Genomic DNA, 20,469 nt, shown 5'->3' with positions numbered 1-20,469 from the left:
ATAATTGTAAAAGGTTTATGACTGAATCAATAAAAAAAATTAGGAATAAATTAACATAATTACAATTGTTGTAAAAGTAAACGATGATCTTTGGAATCAACTCAAACATAAAACCAACTTGAAATATGGAGAAGAGATAAGAGAGAAGTGGGGAGCAAATGTTAACTCTTTTCCTCATTCATCAACAAGTTTACAAAAGCCTCTATTTATAGGCTAGAATGTACATTACATTGAAAGAGAAAAAATCGCTCATGGAATGTGAAAAGTGAAACATCAATCCATATCAATGTATATCAATGTATTTGTAACATACATTGGAAGAGGAAATGGTGAAAGGTGAAACATCCACATATTATTAATATATTTATAACACTCCCCATTGGATGTTCACATTTTTATTATACGCTGTTTAAACTGTCTCATTAAAAACATTGCCAAGAAAAATCCAATAGGACAAAACTTTGCGAAGGGAAAAAGAGTACAATGCGCATAATACTCCCCCTCATATTAATAGTCATTGCACGTAGGCTACCTCATTAAAAATCTTTGGCAAGTAAAACCACGTGGAAAAAAAAAACTTACAAAAGGAAAAAGAGTACAGCCATAAACCTTCTGGGTTTCATCCTTCGGGGATAGTTAATCCCCTCCCCCTGATTGAAGTAGTCACCCAAGTCAAAGCATTCCTATTCCATATATAAGTTTTTCAAATGTGGAAGTAGGTAGGGATTTAGTGAACAAATCTGCAAGATTATCACTAGAGCGAATTTGATAGATATCGATTTCACCTTTTTCTTGGAGTTAGTGCGGGGTAAAATAACTTAGGTGAAATATATTTAGTTCTATCACTTTTGATAAATCCATCATGCATTTGTGCAGTGCAATGCAAGCCACATTATCCTCAAAAAGTATAGCGGAGGCATCATGAATTGAGGATAAGCCACATAAATCTTGAATATGGTGTATCAAAGTTCTTAACCAAACACATTATTTGGCAGTTTCAAATAATGCAATAATCTCATAATGATTTGAGGAAGTAGCAACTACATTTTGTTTTACCGACTTCCATGAAACCGTCGTGCCTCCACAGAGGAACACATAACCAGCCCGTGACTTGACATTATGAGAATCGGACATATAGCTAGCATCCGAATATCGCACTAATGTTAAATCTTTGTTTCTTTGGTAAAATAAACCAAGAACAACAGTTACTTGAAGGTAACGTAGAATATGTTTAATGCCATTCCAATGTTTTCGGATTGGATTAACACCGTGTATAGCTAGAACATTTATCGCAAATGCAATGTCAGGCCTGGTGCAAAGCTCTAAGATAAGGAACTTTAAGTCCTAACCTATCATCATTTTCCTCTTTAAGTCTAAATGGATCTTTGTCCACTTCGGGTGAACGGACCACCATTGGTGTGCTGAAAGGATGAGATTTATACATATAAAATGTCTCCAATATCCTCTTCGTATAATTAGACTGGTGCAATAAAACTCCTTCCGGGAGGTGCTCGATCCGTAGGCCGAGACAATACTTGGTTTGGCCCAAGTCTTTCATTTCAAATTCCTTTTTCAAGCAAGAACAAGCTTTGTCGAGCTCTTTTGGAGTTTCAATTATATTCAGGTCATCAACATAGACGAATATGATGGCAAAACCATTTGGTGACCTTTTTGTGAACACACAAGGATATATTACATTATTTACATATCCCCTCTTCATGAGATAATCACTTAACCGGTTGTACCGCATGCAACCGGATTGTTTAAGACTATATAATGATCTTTGCAATTTAATACTATACATATTGCGAATTTCATTCATTCTCATATTAGGAATTGGAAATCTTTCAAGGACTTTCATATATATATCGGTGTCAAGTGACCCATATAAATATGTAGTCATAACATCCATTAGGGGCATATCTAGATTCATACTTATTGTCATATTGATCAAATAACGAAACATAATATTGTCCATTACGGGAGAAAAAATGACATCAAAGTCTATACCGGGTCTCTGCGAAAACCCTATGGCAACTAGTCTTGCTTTATATCTTACCACATCATTATTTTCATTGTATTTTCTTACAAACACCCATTTATATCCAACAGGGATAACATCTTTGAGTGTTCGAATAACAAGTTTAAAAACACAACGTTTATTAAGCGAGTCTAGTTCCGCCTTAATTGCCTCCTTCCATTTATTCCAATCTAAACGCTTCTGGCATTCAAAAATGGATTTTGGCTATGGATTTAGATTATCTTTTGAGACAGTGAATGCTACAGAGGAGGCAAATGAGTCGTCGACGACAGTTGTAATTCTATCATATCTCACTCCTCGTATTCATATAATTCACTGCAACCTCTATATTAACATCAACCAAATCCTCATCGTTTCCTATATTAATAAAATTTGGTCGTTCCATATTCCCGAGATTGTTATTTGGGGCGGTTGTACTAATTTCACTAGGATAACTTTCCTCTGCAAGAAGCGTATTGGGTGACTGAATGTTTTTTATTTTCTGCGGATTTATGTCTTTAGCCCCAGTGAGTCGTCCACGCTTCCGGCGTTAACTAGGCTCATCCGACATTTTTGGTCCCAAGGGGATCTCCACTCTAGGTGGTGCGTTTTCTGCCGGAATATAGGACTTAGTCACCCCTTTGTGATCGGGAAATGCATCCGCGCGTTTACTTGCTAAATGTTGCAAATCAATAATATTCTAAACTTCAAGTTCAGTCATGCTTGTATGTAAATGAAGATAATTCAATTGATCTTCCTTCCAGGAAATTTCACTACATTCTTTAAGCTTCGAGCTTTCTCCCCCTAATGCCAAGAAACGTGTCTCATCAAATATACAATCAGCAAACCAGGCAAGAAACAAGTCACTCGTCTAGGGCTCTAAGTATTTTATAATAGATGGAGATTCATATCCCACATAAATACCAAGTCGACGTTGAAGCCCCATTTTGGAATGCTGTGGAGGTAGTATAGGAACATATACGGCACAACCAAATATTCGCATATGGGAAACATCATGTTCACATCCACGTACAAGTTGAATCGGTGAGCATTCATGATATGCAGTGGGTCGAATTCTAATCAATGATGCAGCATGCAATATCGCATGTCCCCATAAACTAAAGGGTAATTTACCCCTCAACAGCAACAGTTTATCAATCATTCTCGGGCGTTTAATTAAAGATTCTGCTAAGCCGTTCTATGTATAAGTATGTGGCACAGAATGCTCCACGTTTATCTCAATAGCCATACAATAGTCACATCAAAGGCCTTAGACGTGAATTCACCAGCATTATCTAACCGGATCTTCTAGATCGGGTAATCAGGGAATTAGGCATGTAATTTAATTAACTAAGTGAGTAATTTTGCGAAAGTTATATTACGTGTTGACAACAGGTCAACGTATGTCCATCGCGTTGAAGCATCAATCAGAACCATGAAGTATCCGAAAAGTTCACACGCAGAGTGGATAGACCCACATATATCTTCTTGAATTCTATGTAAAAATATAAGAAATTCCACTCTTACTTTAGTAAGAGACGGCCGTACAATTAATTTACCCTCAGCGCACGTATCGCATATATAATCAGTGGGCGAAGGAAGCCCACGATTTGTTAATGAATGTCCAACTGAATGTGTTAATATTCGGTGCATCATATTCAACCATAGGTGACCACCCAAACGGTCATGCCATAATTGAAAACCTTCTGGTTTGGGAACTTCAGGTTCATCGCAACATGTTTATTACTCATATGTATATAAGTATAGTATAATCCGAAGGAGAATGATGATAGCTTTTCCATAATTTGTTTTCTGTATTCACTCATCCGGGTTATATATAAGTATTCTTGACCACATTCAGTCTCGATTTTAACATGAAACCCGTTGTAACGAATATTTTTAAAACTTAGAAAGTCCTTTTAGACCGTAAGCAAAATAAAGCATCATTAATAAAAAATTTTGTACCCATTGGTAGTATTACACGTGCTCTTCCGGAGCTTGTAATAATGTTACTATCGCCTGAAATAGTGGTAATATTTCATTCACATTTTTTTATTATCTCAAAAAACTTCCTTTGCTGGAGGATAGTGTGTGTAGTACCACTGTTTACAAGACAAAAAATACCAATGTTCTCCTCGAGGTAATTGCTTAGCATCATTGATGAAAAAAATAAAAAAATGAAATTATATTATTAAACATGAATATTTTTCAAAAACTAAGAGAATAAATGTGAATAAACATTAACATATACTCTATATATATATATATATATATATATATATATATATATATTGCTTAATCTAAATCCAAAAAATGATCAATATCAAAAGATGTATTAGCAAGAGATGATTCTTTATTCTCCATTGAGGGCTTGGTTGCAACGTTGGCTTCCTTTTTTTCTGTCATCTTGTTTCCTTTGATAGAGATCAACCAGGTGCTTTGAGGTGCGACAAGTGCGAGACCAATGGCCTGTAAAACCACATCTATGATAAACATTGGTACCAACCTGGCTAGGTACTTCTGGACCTTTTTTTCTTTGTGGACCACGTTTAGTTCCTTGTGAACCTCTATCTAGGCTCTTATAAGGTTGATTTTTCAAGTTACGCCATTTGCCCTTCCAACGCCCGTGGCTCTTGTTTCTGTGACGTGTGACGTGTGCTTCAAGCATAGGTGCAAATCCAAGAGGACGAGAATTATGATTTTGCATCAACAAATGGTTGTGTTTTTCAGCTACAAGTAGTACGTAGATTAACTCTGAATGCTTGGATTAATTATTCGCCCTATACTGCTATTGGAGTACAAGGTTATTAGCATGAAAGGTAGATAATGTTTTTTTTTCAACATTTCAGTCTATGTGATCTGCTGGCCACACAGTCTTAATTGTGATACAATTCGGTGAATAGCAGAATTATATTCTGCTACGGACTTAAAATCCCGAAAGCGTAAATTGATCCATTGAAACCTGGCATGAGGAAGGACCACTTCTTGTTGATGATCAAAGCGTAAATTCTCCTCAGTAAGATACTCAGCCTTTAAATCTTCATGTAAATGGTGGAGGATGAAGATAAGAGCCTTAGCCTTTTGGGCTGGAGGATAATTAGATTCTGGGAGAATAGATCGACTGAGATCTAATGATGTTAAGTGTATCTTGACATCAAAAATCAATGTTAGATAATTACTTCCGGTAATATCTAACGTTGCAAACTCTCTCTGGGTAATATTTGACATACTTAAAAAAAGAAATTGTAAAGATATTAGATAATGGAGATAAAAATGTGTGTTACCTTAAGTGATATCCAAGATTCTAACCGGCTCGTGCCGATAACGTGTTGTAAAAGTAAACGATGATCTTTGGAATCAACTTAAACATAAAACCAACTTGAAATATGAGAGAAGAGATAAGAGAGAAGTGGGGAGCAAATGTTAACTCTTTTCCTCATCTATCAACAAGTTTACAAAAACCTCTATTTATAGGCTAGAAGGTACATTACATTAAGAGAGGAAAAATCGCTCATGGAATGTAAAAAGTGAAACATCAATCCATATCAATGTATATCAATGTATTTGTAACATACATTGGAAGAGGAAATGGTGAAAGTTGAAACATCCGCATGTTATTAATATATTTATAACAACAATAGATTTATGACTTTTTTGATAATTATTCCCTCTTTTTCCTTATCAAGAAGTCATAAGAAATTGACCTTGCCAAAAATCAATTCAATTCGTATACATAGTTAGGAAAAAGATACAAATAGTCTTTGAATTTTGGTCTAATGTATAATGTAATCCCTGAACTTTTAATTTGTTTAGTGTGGTCCCAAAACTGTAGCCCAATATACTATATCGTTCATAAAATTTTAATCCATTCAATATGGACCTTGAAATTTTGGTACAAATTTGGACTATATGAAAATAGTCAGTATTGTCCTTCCATTAATTCAAGTTAAAGAAATTTACAAGTTTGGCTTCCAATACATTACGTTTGAACGGAGGACCAAAAAAATTTGCGCGTTGATCATATACGCAAGAAATTTAAATCTAATTAGAATAAGACAATCCCTTTAAGTCATTATATTTGGAGAAACGGTTATTTATTTGATTTGATAACGTGGATTATCATATTTTGATTTTAAGTTGATTATTTTATGTGGATAATCCATGTATAAATTTAGTCCATTGTTCAAACTTATTGGATTGAAAGTCAAATCAGCAAAATTCATTACCTTGAATTACTATAAAAAATAAAATCGAAAATTAGGAACTGGATTTAACATACATTAAAAATTCAGGGACCACATGAAACCAATTATAAGTTTAGGGACGACATTGTAGATTGGGCCAAAATTCTGATGTCATTCGTGTAGTTATCCGACATAGTTGGACTTAAGAATATGTCTTCTGTCCTCCTAAGTATTTGATTACGACTGAACAAGGAGTTGTCACTATCGATGAGATTAATCCGGTGGTCTAAGAAACCTAGACATTCACACCATAATGAAATAAGCACTCTTCCGCCGTTGCATGTGCCAGCATTTGTCAAACAGAGAATGAGAACTAAATATCTCCACTGCATGTTAGAGAGATGATTAGTTTGAAGGTGAGTAAGTTCTAGACCTAGATCCTAGAACCTACTCTATCAGGGTTCGTTTTCAGTTTTTGACCTCGGAAATCGATTCTATTGACCCTAAAGGCGGTCTGAAACTGAACTAGCCGGTTTCAAGGTCTATCCGGAAATTGGCCGGGGTTTTATTTTCTCTCGTATTCAATTTCAACAAATACTTCCTGTCTTTAAAAAAAAAGTACATTTACTTAGAATTAAGGGTAAACTGGTTTTATTCTAGGTTATTCTTTGGAACTAACCTTGCAGTTCTGTGTTCCCATGTACAACCGGCCTGTTCAAAGTATAAAACTTGAAATTAAACCGGTCAACGCCAATTTTCGAGTTGAACCAACAGGATTGCTCAGCCCTAGCGCGTTGCGCTATTATTGAATGGCTTAGCTCGAAGATGAAATGCAGGTCGAAACCTCGCCTGTCTTCCAATGAAGCCATCAGTTGTGCACATTTATTAGGCTCTTAAAATGAATTGTTCTTTGACCCCCAAAAAAAAAAAAAAAAAGAATCGTTCCGTATTGGAAATGCCATCACTGAGCGTAGACTGCATTGTCCGAGGCTGTAGGCTTGTTCGTACAATGCTCAATTGATACTACGATCACAATAACCTTTGCTAAACACAATATCTACTAGGATTCTGCGGTTTCTGCCTTTCCCCCCGTTGCTGGTCCAATTTCACATGTTGGGGCACAACAATTACAACACACCAATCGAAGGTGACCCTGCGAGTTCTTTGGGCAACTTCACTACTCTTTCTCCAATCTCCAAAGCGCATGCGAAGCCTAATATCTGAGGACCGACCGTCCTCATTCGCCTATCACATGATGCCTCATCTATCGCACCGCTGTATTTCCCAAAGGAGGACAGAAAGATTGGGAACAGAAAGAGAATTGATCGATTCCTCTTTGATTGGAACACCAGCAACTACCAAGTTGATGGCATGCTTCTTTTCAATGCAAGACTTCGATTTGAACACCAGCAATTACCAAGCGATGACATGTTTCTTTTCAATACAAGAGGTCTTCCATCTCCAACAGTGTTTGAGTAGCAACACTGCCTTTACAACCTAACGGGTTTTGCAGTGCTTGTAAGGCTAATTGAATAGCGGGCATCTCCATGTCTGGCTCGTCCCTAGCGTCCCGTACAGTTCACGGAGAGTTGAGAGAATTTGTTTAAGAAAAAGTAGTTCTTTAGCAACAGGTCGTCATTTGACCCCAAAAAACAAGGAAACAGGCCGTCCTTTGACCAGCCCAGATCCAGACTCCAGCTTGATGGCACGTCGCTTTACCCCAAAATCCTCTGAAACATGTTTCAACTCGTCTTGATAGTGTCATAATCCACGGCACCCCGTGAATGTCTGATGATTGGTCACAGCACTTTCTAAACTAGGTAAGAGATAAATATTCTCTTAGTTTGAATTTGAATAGCACAGAATGGAGGACGGACTCGCAAGAAAACATTTTTTTTTAAAGGAAAAGGGTGACATAATCACATTCGAGAAAAGGGGAGATTATTTCCTCCAACGTTACTATATACATGTGTTTCTGATGTGCTCATTAAAGAAGAGAAGAGGAGAAGGGTTGGGGGGGCGGGCTCATTTTTGGATCCTTAAGAGTCGGAGAACCGTCCCGTGACACTCAACATCAAAGCCAGAAGCATGGCAGAGCCCCATTCTTGGTCACCTGGCATTTCCTTCTTGGAATTTGTCAAAGCAATGCAAAAGCAAATACCATGCCACGTGGGCCATAATCGCCATATGGAACTTCCTTCCAGTGACTAGGGCATGCGGTCAACTAATCTCCTTCTCCCTGTCAGCAATTCCGAAGAGGAAAACATCAAGAAGAGGCTTTAAGCATCAATATTCTCACACATGCTGGAAACATCTTCAAAGAGTTACTAATGCGATGCTGTTACCCAATAAGAAAATGATGCGCAAATTGACAATGTTATACCATGGCTGTATACACTGACTTACAGGACTAAAAACAGGTCTGTGGTAAGCATGAATGCCCCTACCACAATGACTCAGTGTACTTGCATGAAGAGAGCATTAAAGAGGAATCTTAAGAGATCAAAATAAACTAGGAAACCCTCTCCTGGACTAAGGGAAACACTGCAATTAAAATGCCTACTCAATGGAATTTGACAAATTTTCACGGGTTTGATCTCCAAGGCATTCTTAAGAAATACAGAATGCAAATACATACAGTGAAGAAGACCTGCATGAGGTGTTTCCAATGAGAGATTGAGAGCATAGCAATGGTAACATTTTCATACTGTTAAGCTTCATATATGAGTACTCTAAGGACCTCAGAGGAATTACTGACAGAGGTGGAGCACATATTGACAGGAAGGAGAGAAAAAATCCAGGTGGAGTACTGCATATGCCTTGTGTTTGAAACTAGGAATAGTTACTAAAAACCTGATGGACTAGCAAGCAACCTGGTTTCTTGAGCTAGTTGCAGCAGCCCATTGATTGGAAGGACGTGCAACTGTTGCACCATAACTTATAAACGTTACTGTTGCATGATCCCCTTCAGTATTTGATGTGATTGGACGTGGCAATTCTCTCATCACCCATAAGAGAAAGGCTGATGGCACTGATGAACCTGGAAACAACCCATAACATCTACTCAACTCAGCCCAGAAACTGGCATCAAAGGACACATTCAGTCTCCAGAAGAACTCAGACAAGGGAAACCCAATCCCAATCCCATCAGCCAGATTCTTCAACTAGCAGAATGTAAAATAAAACAAAGGGAAAGAATGAAGATAATGCAACTGTTAGTTCCGCAACTCAATACTATGCATTTCCCTAGTAACACTTCTGAGTAGTTAACCAATTCTTGATATAACATAGCACCTTATCCGAGCACGGGAAAACAAAATAAAATTTCTCAAAATTATCAATCTCGCCTGCTTTTTGTATCCAGAAACTTCAAAGTAAACTCTTTCTCATTCCCAAATTTTCATTCATGCACACAATCAAACTCTAACACCCACCCTTCAACAACCCCAAGAGAGCGAGAACTTATACATGTTGTGTAAAAGCTTTGGTGCCTACAAAATCATGTCCTATATATGCAGCATAGACTTTACTTTCCTAGCAAAAAATTGGAAAAGATAAGACTATGACAGAGGAAAACAAAAGCACATTTTCTAGATGTTGGCTTAGACAGTACAAGAGTCATAAAAGTTTATAAGTCGTATCATCTATTTTCAGGCATCTGTTAACAGGTAGGCAGGTTAACTTAAGGACATCAGATGTTGTACCTATAAAAAGGTAAACAATCAGAAGAAGTGATGGCTTTACTCCTTTAACATCCCAGAGGGGCAAACTATAGAATAGCTGCAATATAATGGTTCATTGAAGTTAGGAAACCCAGGCAAGAGAACCAATAAGAAACCTTTACGTATAAGCTCAATACATACTGGAGTTTCTGTAGATAAAGCCACAGAAGCACTTGACGTAAAAGACATCACGCAGACAGCTGCTAAACCAGCCACCTGCATCCATTGACAATGATTCAGAAAAAGTTGAACGCAGGGCAGAGGATATTCCGTGCACATGTGAACAAATTAGCAGCCATAATACTAACTCAAAAAAATTCAAGAGAGCAGAAGTGCAGAGTAGACTATGCTCACCAAGAAATGGATAACCTATTCGACAGATAGCACTTAAGAGGAAGAAAACTGGGAAGGACTATTAACTTACCTTCCACATATCACCTGAAGCACTCTCCGACCGTACTTCCCTTAATTTTAAGAACAATGCAATACCTGAATATTAATAGAGAATTGACACAAAAAGGTATAGATCCCATAATTCTGAAACAGTTAATCTTGAATTTAAGCAGGCTATACCCAAAATTTGCAAACAAAATGGGTGCATTCGCTCCAATAATAACCAAGATTCAACTTAAACACCACCAACTCGTAAGGCAAAAGCGAGGACTAGTTTCATGAGTATTTTAAGAACTGTTCTTGTATGAGTAATTGGCAGTCAATCGATTATCCACTCCGAGCAATTAGTTATTGGTGGCAAACAAGGGCAAGCATACACTGGTGGAATTGGTTAAAGTAGCCCAAGAAAAAGAGTGAGGTTCAAATAGTTAGGCCATCATAATCATAAAAATATGTCCTCAAAACATATGACTCACTTGATCATAAAAGTTGTGTTTGACATGAGGAATGGCTTACACTAGTCGCATATCCCAACAATCTTTTATTCTTTTGTCTTCAATTTCTATCATGCAATAAGCACGAAATGAATAGGTAGTGCAATGTTTACCTGTAGTAGAAGCTGTAATGTCCTGTAGCTTCTTCTAATAGCAAATGTCTGATTTAAATTTTCTAACTAAGAGCATTAAAACAACGTTTATGAGAGAAATTTACTGTTAGATGATTAAGCATAGTTTCTTGTTATTTTAACTACTTGACGCTAATCATTACCCCAATCATGAAGGAGACTAAGAGCAACAGTATAATATTGACCTGACATCAAGGCTTCTTCAAGTGCCCATAGCAGCCTATTACTTACCATCAACCATGAGTTTCTTGTTATTTTAACTACTTGATGCTAATCATTACCCCAATCATGAAGGAGACTAAGAGCAACAGTATAATATTGACCTGACATCAAGGCTTCTTCAAGTGCCCATAGCAGCCTATTACTTACCATCAACCATGAGTTTCTTGTTATTTTAACTACTTGATGCTAATCATTACCCCAATCATGAAGGAGACTAAGAGCAACAGTATAATATTGACCTGACATCAAGGCTTCTTCAAGTGCCCGTAGCAGCCTATTACTTACCATCAACCATGAGTAAATGCCGTATTTTCATTTATTCAAAATGATCTTTAGGAATTGTTCATATCAGAGGAGAAGCAGTAGATAGGTAATGGGAATAGTGCATGAAAGTCGGAGGAAATTGTTGGTGTCATCCATGCATGACTAGCCCATATTACGCGATAAAGTAGAATTGCTTTTGTTCAGTAGCGTCTAGAAAGTTCAGCGAGTACCATCAGTCCAAACATAGTCCCATCCTCTAAATAAGATTGAAGTCAGGAAGTAGCGACAGATTCAATCACTCTTGTCTCCAACAGGAAGAAAATGATCGAAGTCAGGAAGTGGTGACATATTTAATCACTCATCTCCAACAGGAAGATCGTCTCCAAGAGGAAGAAAATGATTAATGAAAAGACCACTTATTTATGGCTTGTCATATCTCATAATTTAAAACAATAAAGAACGTAGATAGACAATTTAAGTAAGCTTCACTAGAAAATTGGTCTCTCACCATAACAAACTATAGCTCCCCCAAGTAAAAGGAATGCTACTGCAATAAGCTGTGTATAGACCTGCATGATAATTGCAAGTACTGGCTATGAAAAATAGCAATAAAGCAATTGTTACAATAAAAAGTTACTTGAAAGGAAGCCATGTTAAGTAACTATTTTTTCTGCTTCCCTATAATCAGCCAGTGATTTCTGATAGGAGACCACTTCCCACAACCCCCCAGAAAACAGGCAATGAACAAACCCACCCACCCACCCACCCCCCAAAAAAAAAAAAAAAAAAAACCAATGGAACACCTTTTTGTGCAGACTGCATGGCTAGCAAAGTAGTACCACCTTGTTAAGTACCAAACTAGTGGGATGCAGATAAATTTTCAAGCAGTAGGATGTTAAATATCTGAGGAATGCCCCAGGGCCCCGGGGGGGGTGTTGGGGGGGGGAGAGAAGAAGGGGATGGAAGAGTTACCATACCTCAGCAATTGACAGAGAATCAATAGGATTGTTCCCATTGCCAATCCAGATAATAACAGCAAACGCTATCATTAGGACAAATACTAGCATGATAACCTGAAGGAGGCAGATTTGAGTAAGGTGATATCCAATCAACAGAAAAATGAAGATTCAGATTAGACAACAAACATCAATCGATAAAGCTCTTTTGTTTGTAAATTCATTACCAGAAGAAACTAAAGCAGATATACATTGGTACTTTATTCTAATTTGAGTAATTAATTGAAATGGAACTTTTTCATACCACAGCAACAAATTTTTGCCGGCCTTCAACTTCAATACTTCTGAATGACCAACATTTGCAACCATTTCCTTCATCCGACCAGTCTTGTCTGATCACTGAATTTGCCAACAAGGCCTGCTGCATATTATTCCCTTCATTATCATCACCATCCCCTTCATCCTTTGCCTGATGGCAAAAGTCGACCCTAAAAATCATTGCCCATAGAAGCATTTGCATACCAAACAAATTATTACTGAATCGTTTAGAAAGACATCAGTGTATGTAAAAAGGAATCTTACTACTGAATTTCAGGTTTCCTTCAGAAAGGACATGCTTAAATTGTGTTTAAGAAGGTGGTAAAAGCAAACTAGAGTGTTCTTTCTTTGAGGCACAAAGGAATTTGACCAACATATATATAACCCAAAGGCCATCCCAACATCCCTAAGGATGGATATTAAGATCCATATTTCTCAAAAAGCTTTTACCAATAAAATTTTTGACAGATAGAGCAAAGCGAAGTTTCCTCTACTTTGCACATATGACGAGACTAACTAAAGAGAGAAAAACAAATCTGCAAAGACACATCAAAAAGATCTGCATAGGCCATAAGTATGTACCCATTCTAACAGCATATAAGGCTTCAATGTGTGCCTTAGTACATTGTGTTTGTGTTGGAGATGTCTAACCACACCAAAAAATCCAGTCATCAAAAAATCATGTGCAGAACAGACATCATGACAGCCTAATGCAATAACAAAATATTGTATATCAAAGTTTCTGGCATTAAACAGTGAGACATCATAAAAATTCGAATCTTATTCGCCTAATGCATCTAAAGATACTGAGAAACTCACCAGAAAGACAGGAGCAGAAGGAATGCTGCTAGAAATAGAATGCTTGGATAGGCTGCAGCATTATTTACACTGTTAAGATGGAATGAAAACATCAAGAGAACCTCTGAAAGAGTACCGGAGGTTATTAATTGAAACTAAAAAATCATACCCATGAAGATAAATCCACACATATGGGACCAGCAGAACCATCTCTCACAACTCGCAACTACTGTAAGCACGAAAAACATGAAATAACCTGCCAAAACCCATGTCAAGCTACAATCAAAAGTTAAAACATTATCTTCTTTAAACTACGGAAAAAGAATTCACAGTAGGCACATCCTCAATTTGTTATCCAAGTCAGAAAAATTCCAATTAGCAAGTGTCCAGTTCTACTGAACCCAGCCAAACTAGCTAACTAACAAATAGATAGGATCAGGAAAAAGATGTTATAGAAAGTAGTCACCTTAATGGTTAACTGCATATAGGCTATATTCCAATTGGTTACAAAAAAAAAAAAAAAGAGCGCTCATAGGTAGGAAACTACTAATATTCGTAACCGTGACCATGGAATTCCTTCTAGAGAAATTGACAAACACAGGTCCTAATTGGCTTGTTTTCATTCAACAGGAGGCCCTTCCATAAGAGGGCCCAGAACTACCAGAGGACACATTCTATTGACCCAGACCTAAAAAGCATGCCTGGCAAGCAAACCATGGTCAAGTGGCTGGAGCCTGTGTTTATGGCAAAAGTTTTATGTAATGTGGGCCCGTGGCGAATTGGAGTGTAGTGATACCAACCAACTAATATTAATCGTGCATCTTCTATAATGCATGAAAGGATCAAAAGAAAAAATCACAACCAATCCTTCTATACAGTAGATCTGCATTGTTTCTATGACAATTCAATAAATAAAGGAGTATGAAGGATGTTTATCCTAAATATCCATGTCAAAAAGAATGCGTGCTCCATAAAAGGACACATTAACCAGCTTTGTAAAGGTAGTAAAGACATATATGTGTATGTATAGCAACAGAGTACTGCCCGGTGCTGATTATACACTAAGTTTTTCGCACAAGTTGATGATTGTAGCATGAAACATGATGCCAGGTGTCCATTGATATCCAAATATTCGACACTAGCTGATTGATTGTAGAGTGAAATTCCATTGAGGAACATGATTGGACTCGAAAGTTCAATGACACTTCTGGCCTGCCAGAATTCAGTCATATCGGACAGCAGAAGTGGGTGCCCAATTGGTTTAATGTGCAGTAATGTTGGTATTTTTGCAACATGAACAATGAGTGGACTTACCCAAGTTGGATGATCCAATCATCAGGTGAAGCACCTGCAAAGAACAGCTTTCCATCTGATACAGCCCAGTACAGTGAATGAAAATAGCAAGTGCCGCACTGACATATAGATTGTATAATACAACGTGTTTGGGGAGTGATATACATTAACACTTACTTTCTGACGAGTCCATCCAGCTTCCTGATCTCGTAGATGAATCCGCACAACCTGGCAATAAAGCATATGTCACGTGCCAAACAGGCTCTGGGAGAGAAGAGATAAGAGGTACAGGCAGACAACCAATCCAAGATCAGCACGTGTAAATTTAGTGAAAGCACATATTGCAAGTTTATACCGGATAATACCTATTGATCTAATTGTCACGAATATGTCACTTTATCTGATTCTATTCGTACTTTCTAAAAGGCTCCAAATCTAACTGTGGTCTATACAAGTCTTCATAATTTATGTTTCAATGCAAAACTCCCTACGGCACAGTATCCAATCCACACAATACAAGACTATATATAAGTTTCACGCAGAAACACGTAGATCGATCGGATCGAGACAGACCAAACAGAGTAAATTCTCGGGCACCTGCCTCCCAGAGCACAGTGGATATGTAACCGTGCAAGAGAGCCTAACTTAAAGAAATAATCTTAACCCAATCCCTCTCTAGACCCGTGGACAGTCTTCAGAGGGACTTTTATACCCTCTTGAGACACAAAAAAAAACACATTTCGAGGTTTCCTCTCATGCCAATTCGCCGTGACACAAAATTCCTCAACATGCTCGATAACATTTTCACATTGCGATAGTCATCCTGCTGCTTCCCCCTAGAAGGCACGCGGGTCCTAATCCTTAGTTCACACCCAAGGGACCAGGACCTCCAACGTAAGCAAGGAGGGCCTGAATTTAGGTACTCAAACCATTAAAATCTAGAAGGCGAAGTCATATCAAGAATCGGTTCGAACGGCAGATAACTAACACGAACACTAAATCCCCGAGCAGCAACGCGACCCAACACTCGGAACAAATAGAGCTCACCAGACAACTAAACACGAAGACTAGGAGGCGCGCACAATGGACCAGACCTGAGAGAAGGCGAGGAGCGCCAGCGCACCGTCGACGCAGGCCAGAGCGGCAATGACGAGGAGCATCTCCAGGGAAGGGCAGCGATCGGCGCCGCCTCCTAGCTCCGGGAGCATCTTTAGCCTTTTCCGCCCCCGCCCCCCTCCCCTCCCCTCCCCCCCTCTCTCTCCCTCCTCCTTCACGAGCACCGAGCGTCACGCACAGGCATCGGGGAATCCCTCGATCGTCGTCGTCGTCGTCGTCGGAGAAACCTAGGGGGAATGCAGAGGCCGAAGGGCCCGCTCGCTCGGCGACCTGATTCGTCCGCAGCGAAGGCGACGGAGTGCACGGACAGAGAGGGACGGAGAGATTGCGCAAGTCCTCGGGGCAGGGACGCTCCAGGGGAGGAGGAGCCAGAAGGGGTTTTTGAACGCTTTCGTTCCCTGCAGCTCACAGGCGACGTCCGTATAATATGACTTCTTTCGGTTGACCCGGTCGTTGTCAGTGGGCGACCCAGGGGACCACTTCGGGGCATGGGGACACCGGGATCACTCCCGTTACCGCCTTCTTTTTTTTTTTTTTTTTTTTGGTCATACGTTACCGCCTTCTTTAAAAAGCAGTACGTGTGGCCTGATTTGCTCGTTGGGCAGAGCCTTGTCGAGCGAATCAAACCCATCACGGAATCCACCTTGCGTAGCCCTGTGTATATTCGTCGCTCAGAGTCGCCCTACGCATGCGGAGATCATTAGTTTGATGAAGTGTTAGTGTATCGATCGATGAGCAATTCGGACCCACTCGACGAACTCCGGACTCTTGTCTTTTGTTTTAACCGCCTCTATATATTCGTCTAGATTATGTTTGGTATTGCTATAGTGACCGAAGGAAACGTTTGCAAACCTTTCGAAGTTTGGTATAGTCATCTTTCCTTTGATAAATAAGTGTCGGCTTACATTTCATTCGAAGTCTCCGATTAAGTACCCGATTAGTTAGCTTTGCTTTTCATTGATCTGTGATGGGAACCTATGTATTCACCAATTATCATTCAGAGCAGTTTTCAAACACTAGCTAAGCATCCCGACTAATTAGCTTTTTCTTCGTGTGTGTGTGTGTTTTTTTTTTTTTGGTCAAGATTAGCTTTTTCTTCGTTGAGTTATTACTTAGGACTTACGTGTTGATCAGTTACAATGTGATTGCAAGTGAACGCCTAGGTTAAATGCGATTAGTAAAGCAATAGGTAAAAGCGATACAAAATTTCTTACGTCATCAAAAGGTTTAAGATTAAACTAGCTAAATGAAAAAAGATTTGGTAGTATTAACATAATTGCAATAGGTTTTAGGATTTTTTTTTTTTTGTGTGTGATAATTTTCCCAATTTCGATAGATAAGTCATGTTCAAATAGCCGGACAAAATGGGCTACGTCACTCGATAAATTATATCCAAGAGGACTAGTATGGACCTCGAATTTGACCTTACAAAAACAAAACACTAGTATCTCTTTCAGCTCAACGTGGTTGGACACGCGACGTCGACAAGCACCTCTTCGTAGGATTCAAGGGCTCAACCTCTCTCGTAGTCGTATCTCTAGCACAACAACGGAGGGACGATGACATGATATTTTACTTGGGATCTACTTGGGACGCGGCGTCCGTGAAAGTAACTTGAGTTTTAGAAGAGATCACAGTACGAGACAACGACATTCCGATTTTTTTCGGGGTTACGCAAGGTGGCTTCCTTGATGGATTTGATGCGCCTTTTAAGAAGGCGGTAATGGGAGTGATTTCCGAATAAAATTGATCGGATAGACTTATTTGACAAAACATCAAAAAGCTTATGATTCAATTGGTCGGATAGATTCAATTGAAATCACCGTAATAGTAGAGAGCCCTGATTCAACTTTCTTTCTATAACCTCCGATTCGTTTCACGCTGATCTCATCACCCCCCTCGCATCTTCCTTCTACTCTATGGCTGTCATAATCCTCCACGAAGACCTCCAAGGCCCATCGACATGAGTTTTGTACCCAATAGGTAGCGTGTTTCTCTATTCGACAGTCGATGCAACATCGAGCTTCGCACCCTTCTTCGTTTCATCCACCATCTCCACCAAGTTACCAACATAAGTACTATCAGAGAGAGGTAGAATGTGAACCAAGAACCACTTTTAGAAAGACACCACCCATGAATCTTGGTCTAATCATGTGGATCTCATATGAAACTCGCGGCATTCAGCAATTTTGCTATGCCCGGCTTGTATCGTCGTCAAGTGTGGCGACGCAATGGGCTCCGATTCGAAGGCGGGATCGGACAATTTCGGAATGGGACCCATCTTTTCCATGATGGGCCCTCTGTTTGTTTGTAGCAATTGCCACGCGGTTACTGGACCACTGGGGCTTTAGAGGCCCATCTCTCAACGCCATTTGAAATGTGCTCCGCCTTGAATTTTTTTTTCTTCTGCGTCCGATGCTCCTTGAAATTGATTTAAATTTTTCATCTGGTACAAACACATCCAATGTGGCCACGAAAAAAAAGCGAGAGAAAAACATACAGGTAAAATTTTTTGAAAAAAAAAATACAAAGAAAAGTAAAAGCTCGGCCACTTGACAAGCATGCTTATACTAGCCACGATGCTTTGATGTTAATTATTATCCTTCATAATTGCATGATTTAGTGCTATAATATTTACTTCTTTTGGTTGGCTTTTCAGTATCTCAAAATCAGTGATAAACTGTGTCTACATGTCCGTAATAATTGGCTCATATCTGCCAAAAGTTGTTGAATCGTTGTTATGCATTGTTATTGTCCACTAGTGTCGGCAGATCTGCGTATCTACATATCTAATAATTGTGCTTTTTTTTCCAAGAATCTCCTCCTTTGCCTATATAAGGCCATTCAAATCATGTAACTAGGCAAACTTTGCGTGCAGACTTAGCCTTCTTTGAATAGCAGTGTGAAGTTTTCATATGATGAGCTTATAAATTCTCCTCCCCTCTTCTCATCCAAGCATGGTTCCCTGGTTTATATAATTATTTTGTTAATTTGGTAGTACGATGTGGTTCAAGATGCTCTTCACTTGCCACCTTGAGTGGAACTTGTGAATAAAAAATTTCTAGCATCTCGAGTATTGAGCTTGGAAGCTAAAAGGCAGTCCCCTAAATGTTGGCCATGAGAGCTTGGTATTGGGGATAACATACCTACTTTAGGTTTAAACTTGTCTCCGCTTCCTTCTTGGTATCGAGACCTCATACATTCGCTATAGAGTTTGCCAAGAGACGGCCTAAATATTATGTTGAACTCACGTTCACTCGAAAAATCAAACCAATGAGTTGTGAGTTAACTTGGATATGTTGATTGCTCCACCTCACAAAGAGTTTTACGATATAGGATCTTTCTAATACAACTCACATTTACACATCAACAATCTTTCCCTTACACGTGAGTTCCTTCTCAATCTAGGTATCCTTCTATCTTAACTTGAATCCTTAACGTCTACCTTCATCCATGGTCTCATTGGCTCCTCCACTAGGGGATAATGCTAAGGAGAGCCTAAGTTCGATTGAGGGTGGAGCACCAATCAATCATGGGCTCCTTCACTAGAAAGAGCCTAGGCTGGGCTCGTCAACATATTTAACTGGACTTATATTTACTCAAAAGTTTAAGTCTTTAATAAGTTATACGTCAATTTAGGTATATGTTATGCTCCAATTTCGTATACAAACTCACACGCGCAATGCTTTTAATACGGTTTGTTGGGAGCGTGTAATAGAAGCCCGATGAACCTAAGTTCGAGGCTTGAACTTAGAGCCCGTCAACTTATACAGTTGAACCTACCTTGACTCAATAATTTAAATTATGGACTGATTAACCCCTTAAATATGGTCAAATTATATATGCCTTGGGCTTTGAATCCGATTGGGTCTAGAATATAGCACGTTGGCACGAAAATATCCTTCGGTAGTGCTCACGATCAGCCAAGAAGGCCTCGTGTCGTCCTCCATTTGTGCGACAGTAGAGTTCGATTCCACCACACGTATTTATGAAAACAAGTACCGAATCGGAATTGCCAGATAAGCCCAAAAAAACCGATTTCGCAATACGTTGTGCACGCCTGATTGTCCTTGGAGTTTCGACTAAACCAAAAATAGACAATCGATTCGACACGCACCGATGGTCTAACCTCCATGGACATCCAAGAATCAAACCTACGTTATCGACGGACCTGTCCCTCCCCACAAAACATCATGGACGGAACCGGATTTCCAATCTAGCGGCATCACGGGCATTAATCAAATTTGAAGCTTTTTCTTTTCTACGTCATGAAAAAGAAGACGACGAAGAAAGCGAACGATGGCCAAGCTCGGCAAGCAACTGGCCTCGTTTGCTTAAACTTTTTACACATGTCGCGAGAGCTCGACCTACCTAGCAAGCGAGACAGCCGCCGTATAAGACAATACGCTGATGTTGCAGCAGGTGTGGATAGTGGCCCAACCTCCGTTAAGGAGGGGAAGAAATTTTAAGGATTATTGGGCCGGGTCGGGTCGAGAATGTCAAAGGCCAGCGAATGGAAAAATGTCCAAAGGGCAACCAAAACTCCAAGAACGAAAGA

At 39.2% G+C, this 20,469-nt stretch overlaps 1 protein-coding gene across 4 annotated transcripts; it reads right to left on the bottom strand.

The window, feature by feature from the left end:
- Positions 1-8,232: 8,232 nt before the first annotated feature.
- On the bottom strand, positions 8,233-16,418 carry LOC115732475 (tobamovirus multiplication protein 1). Of its 4 annotated transcripts, none has more exons than XM_030663124.2 (13): positions 15,890-16,417; positions 14,973-15,023; positions 14,817-14,850; positions 13,672-13,758; positions 13,524-13,575; positions 12,691-12,874; positions 12,408-12,503; positions 11,939-11,999; positions 10,351-10,415; positions 10,068-10,142; positions 9,909-9,984; positions 9,050-9,244; positions 8,233-8,444 (listed from the first exon to the last, which is right to left on the bottom strand). In XM_030663124.2, the coding sequence occupies exons 1-12, from the start codon at positions 16,001-16,003 to the stop codon at positions 9,066-9,068; spliced, it is 1,074 nt and encodes a 357-aa protein (XP_030518984.1). In that variant the 5' UTR covers positions 16,004-16,417; the 3' UTR covers positions 8,233-8,444; positions 9,050-9,065. The 4 variants fall into 4 exon arrangements, with proteins under 4 accessions (XP_030518984.1, XP_030518978.1, XP_048127509.1 ...); XM_030663118.2 differs by having other exon boundaries at positions 8,233-8,443; positions 9,078-9,244; positions 15,890-16,416; XM_048271552.1 differs by lacking the exon at positions 9,909-9,984 and having other exon boundaries at positions 8,233-8,443; positions 9,078-9,244; positions 10,043-10,142; positions 15,890-16,418.
- Positions 16,419-20,469: the final 4,051 nt, after the last annotated feature.

The sequence above is a fragment of the Rhodamnia argentea genome, chromosome 10, assembly GCF_020921035.1.
Source record: "Rhodamnia argentea isolate NSW1041297 chromosome 10, ASM2092103v1, whole genome shotgun sequence".
In the NCBI taxonomy this organism is placed as follows: Eukaryota; Viridiplantae; Streptophyta; class Magnoliopsida; order Myrtales; family Myrtaceae; genus Rhodamnia; species Rhodamnia argentea.
Note: the sequence above shows the minus strand (reverse complement) of the source record. Positions and strands in the feature narration are given on the sequence as shown.

Coding starts and splice junctions, on each gene's coding strand:
- LOC115732475 (XM_030663118.2), bottom strand. CDS start 16,003: ATGCTCCCGGAGCTAGGAGGCGGCGCCGATCGCTGCCCTTCCCTGGAG. Junction 15,024..15,889: donor CGCTCCTCGCCTTCTCTCAG/GTCTGGTCCATT, acceptor CTTTATTGCCAG/GTTGTGCGGATTCATCTACG. Junction 12,504..12,690: donor GGCAAAAATTTGTTGCTGTG/GTATGAAAAAGT, acceptor TGCCTCCTTCAG/GTTATCATGCTAGTATTTGT.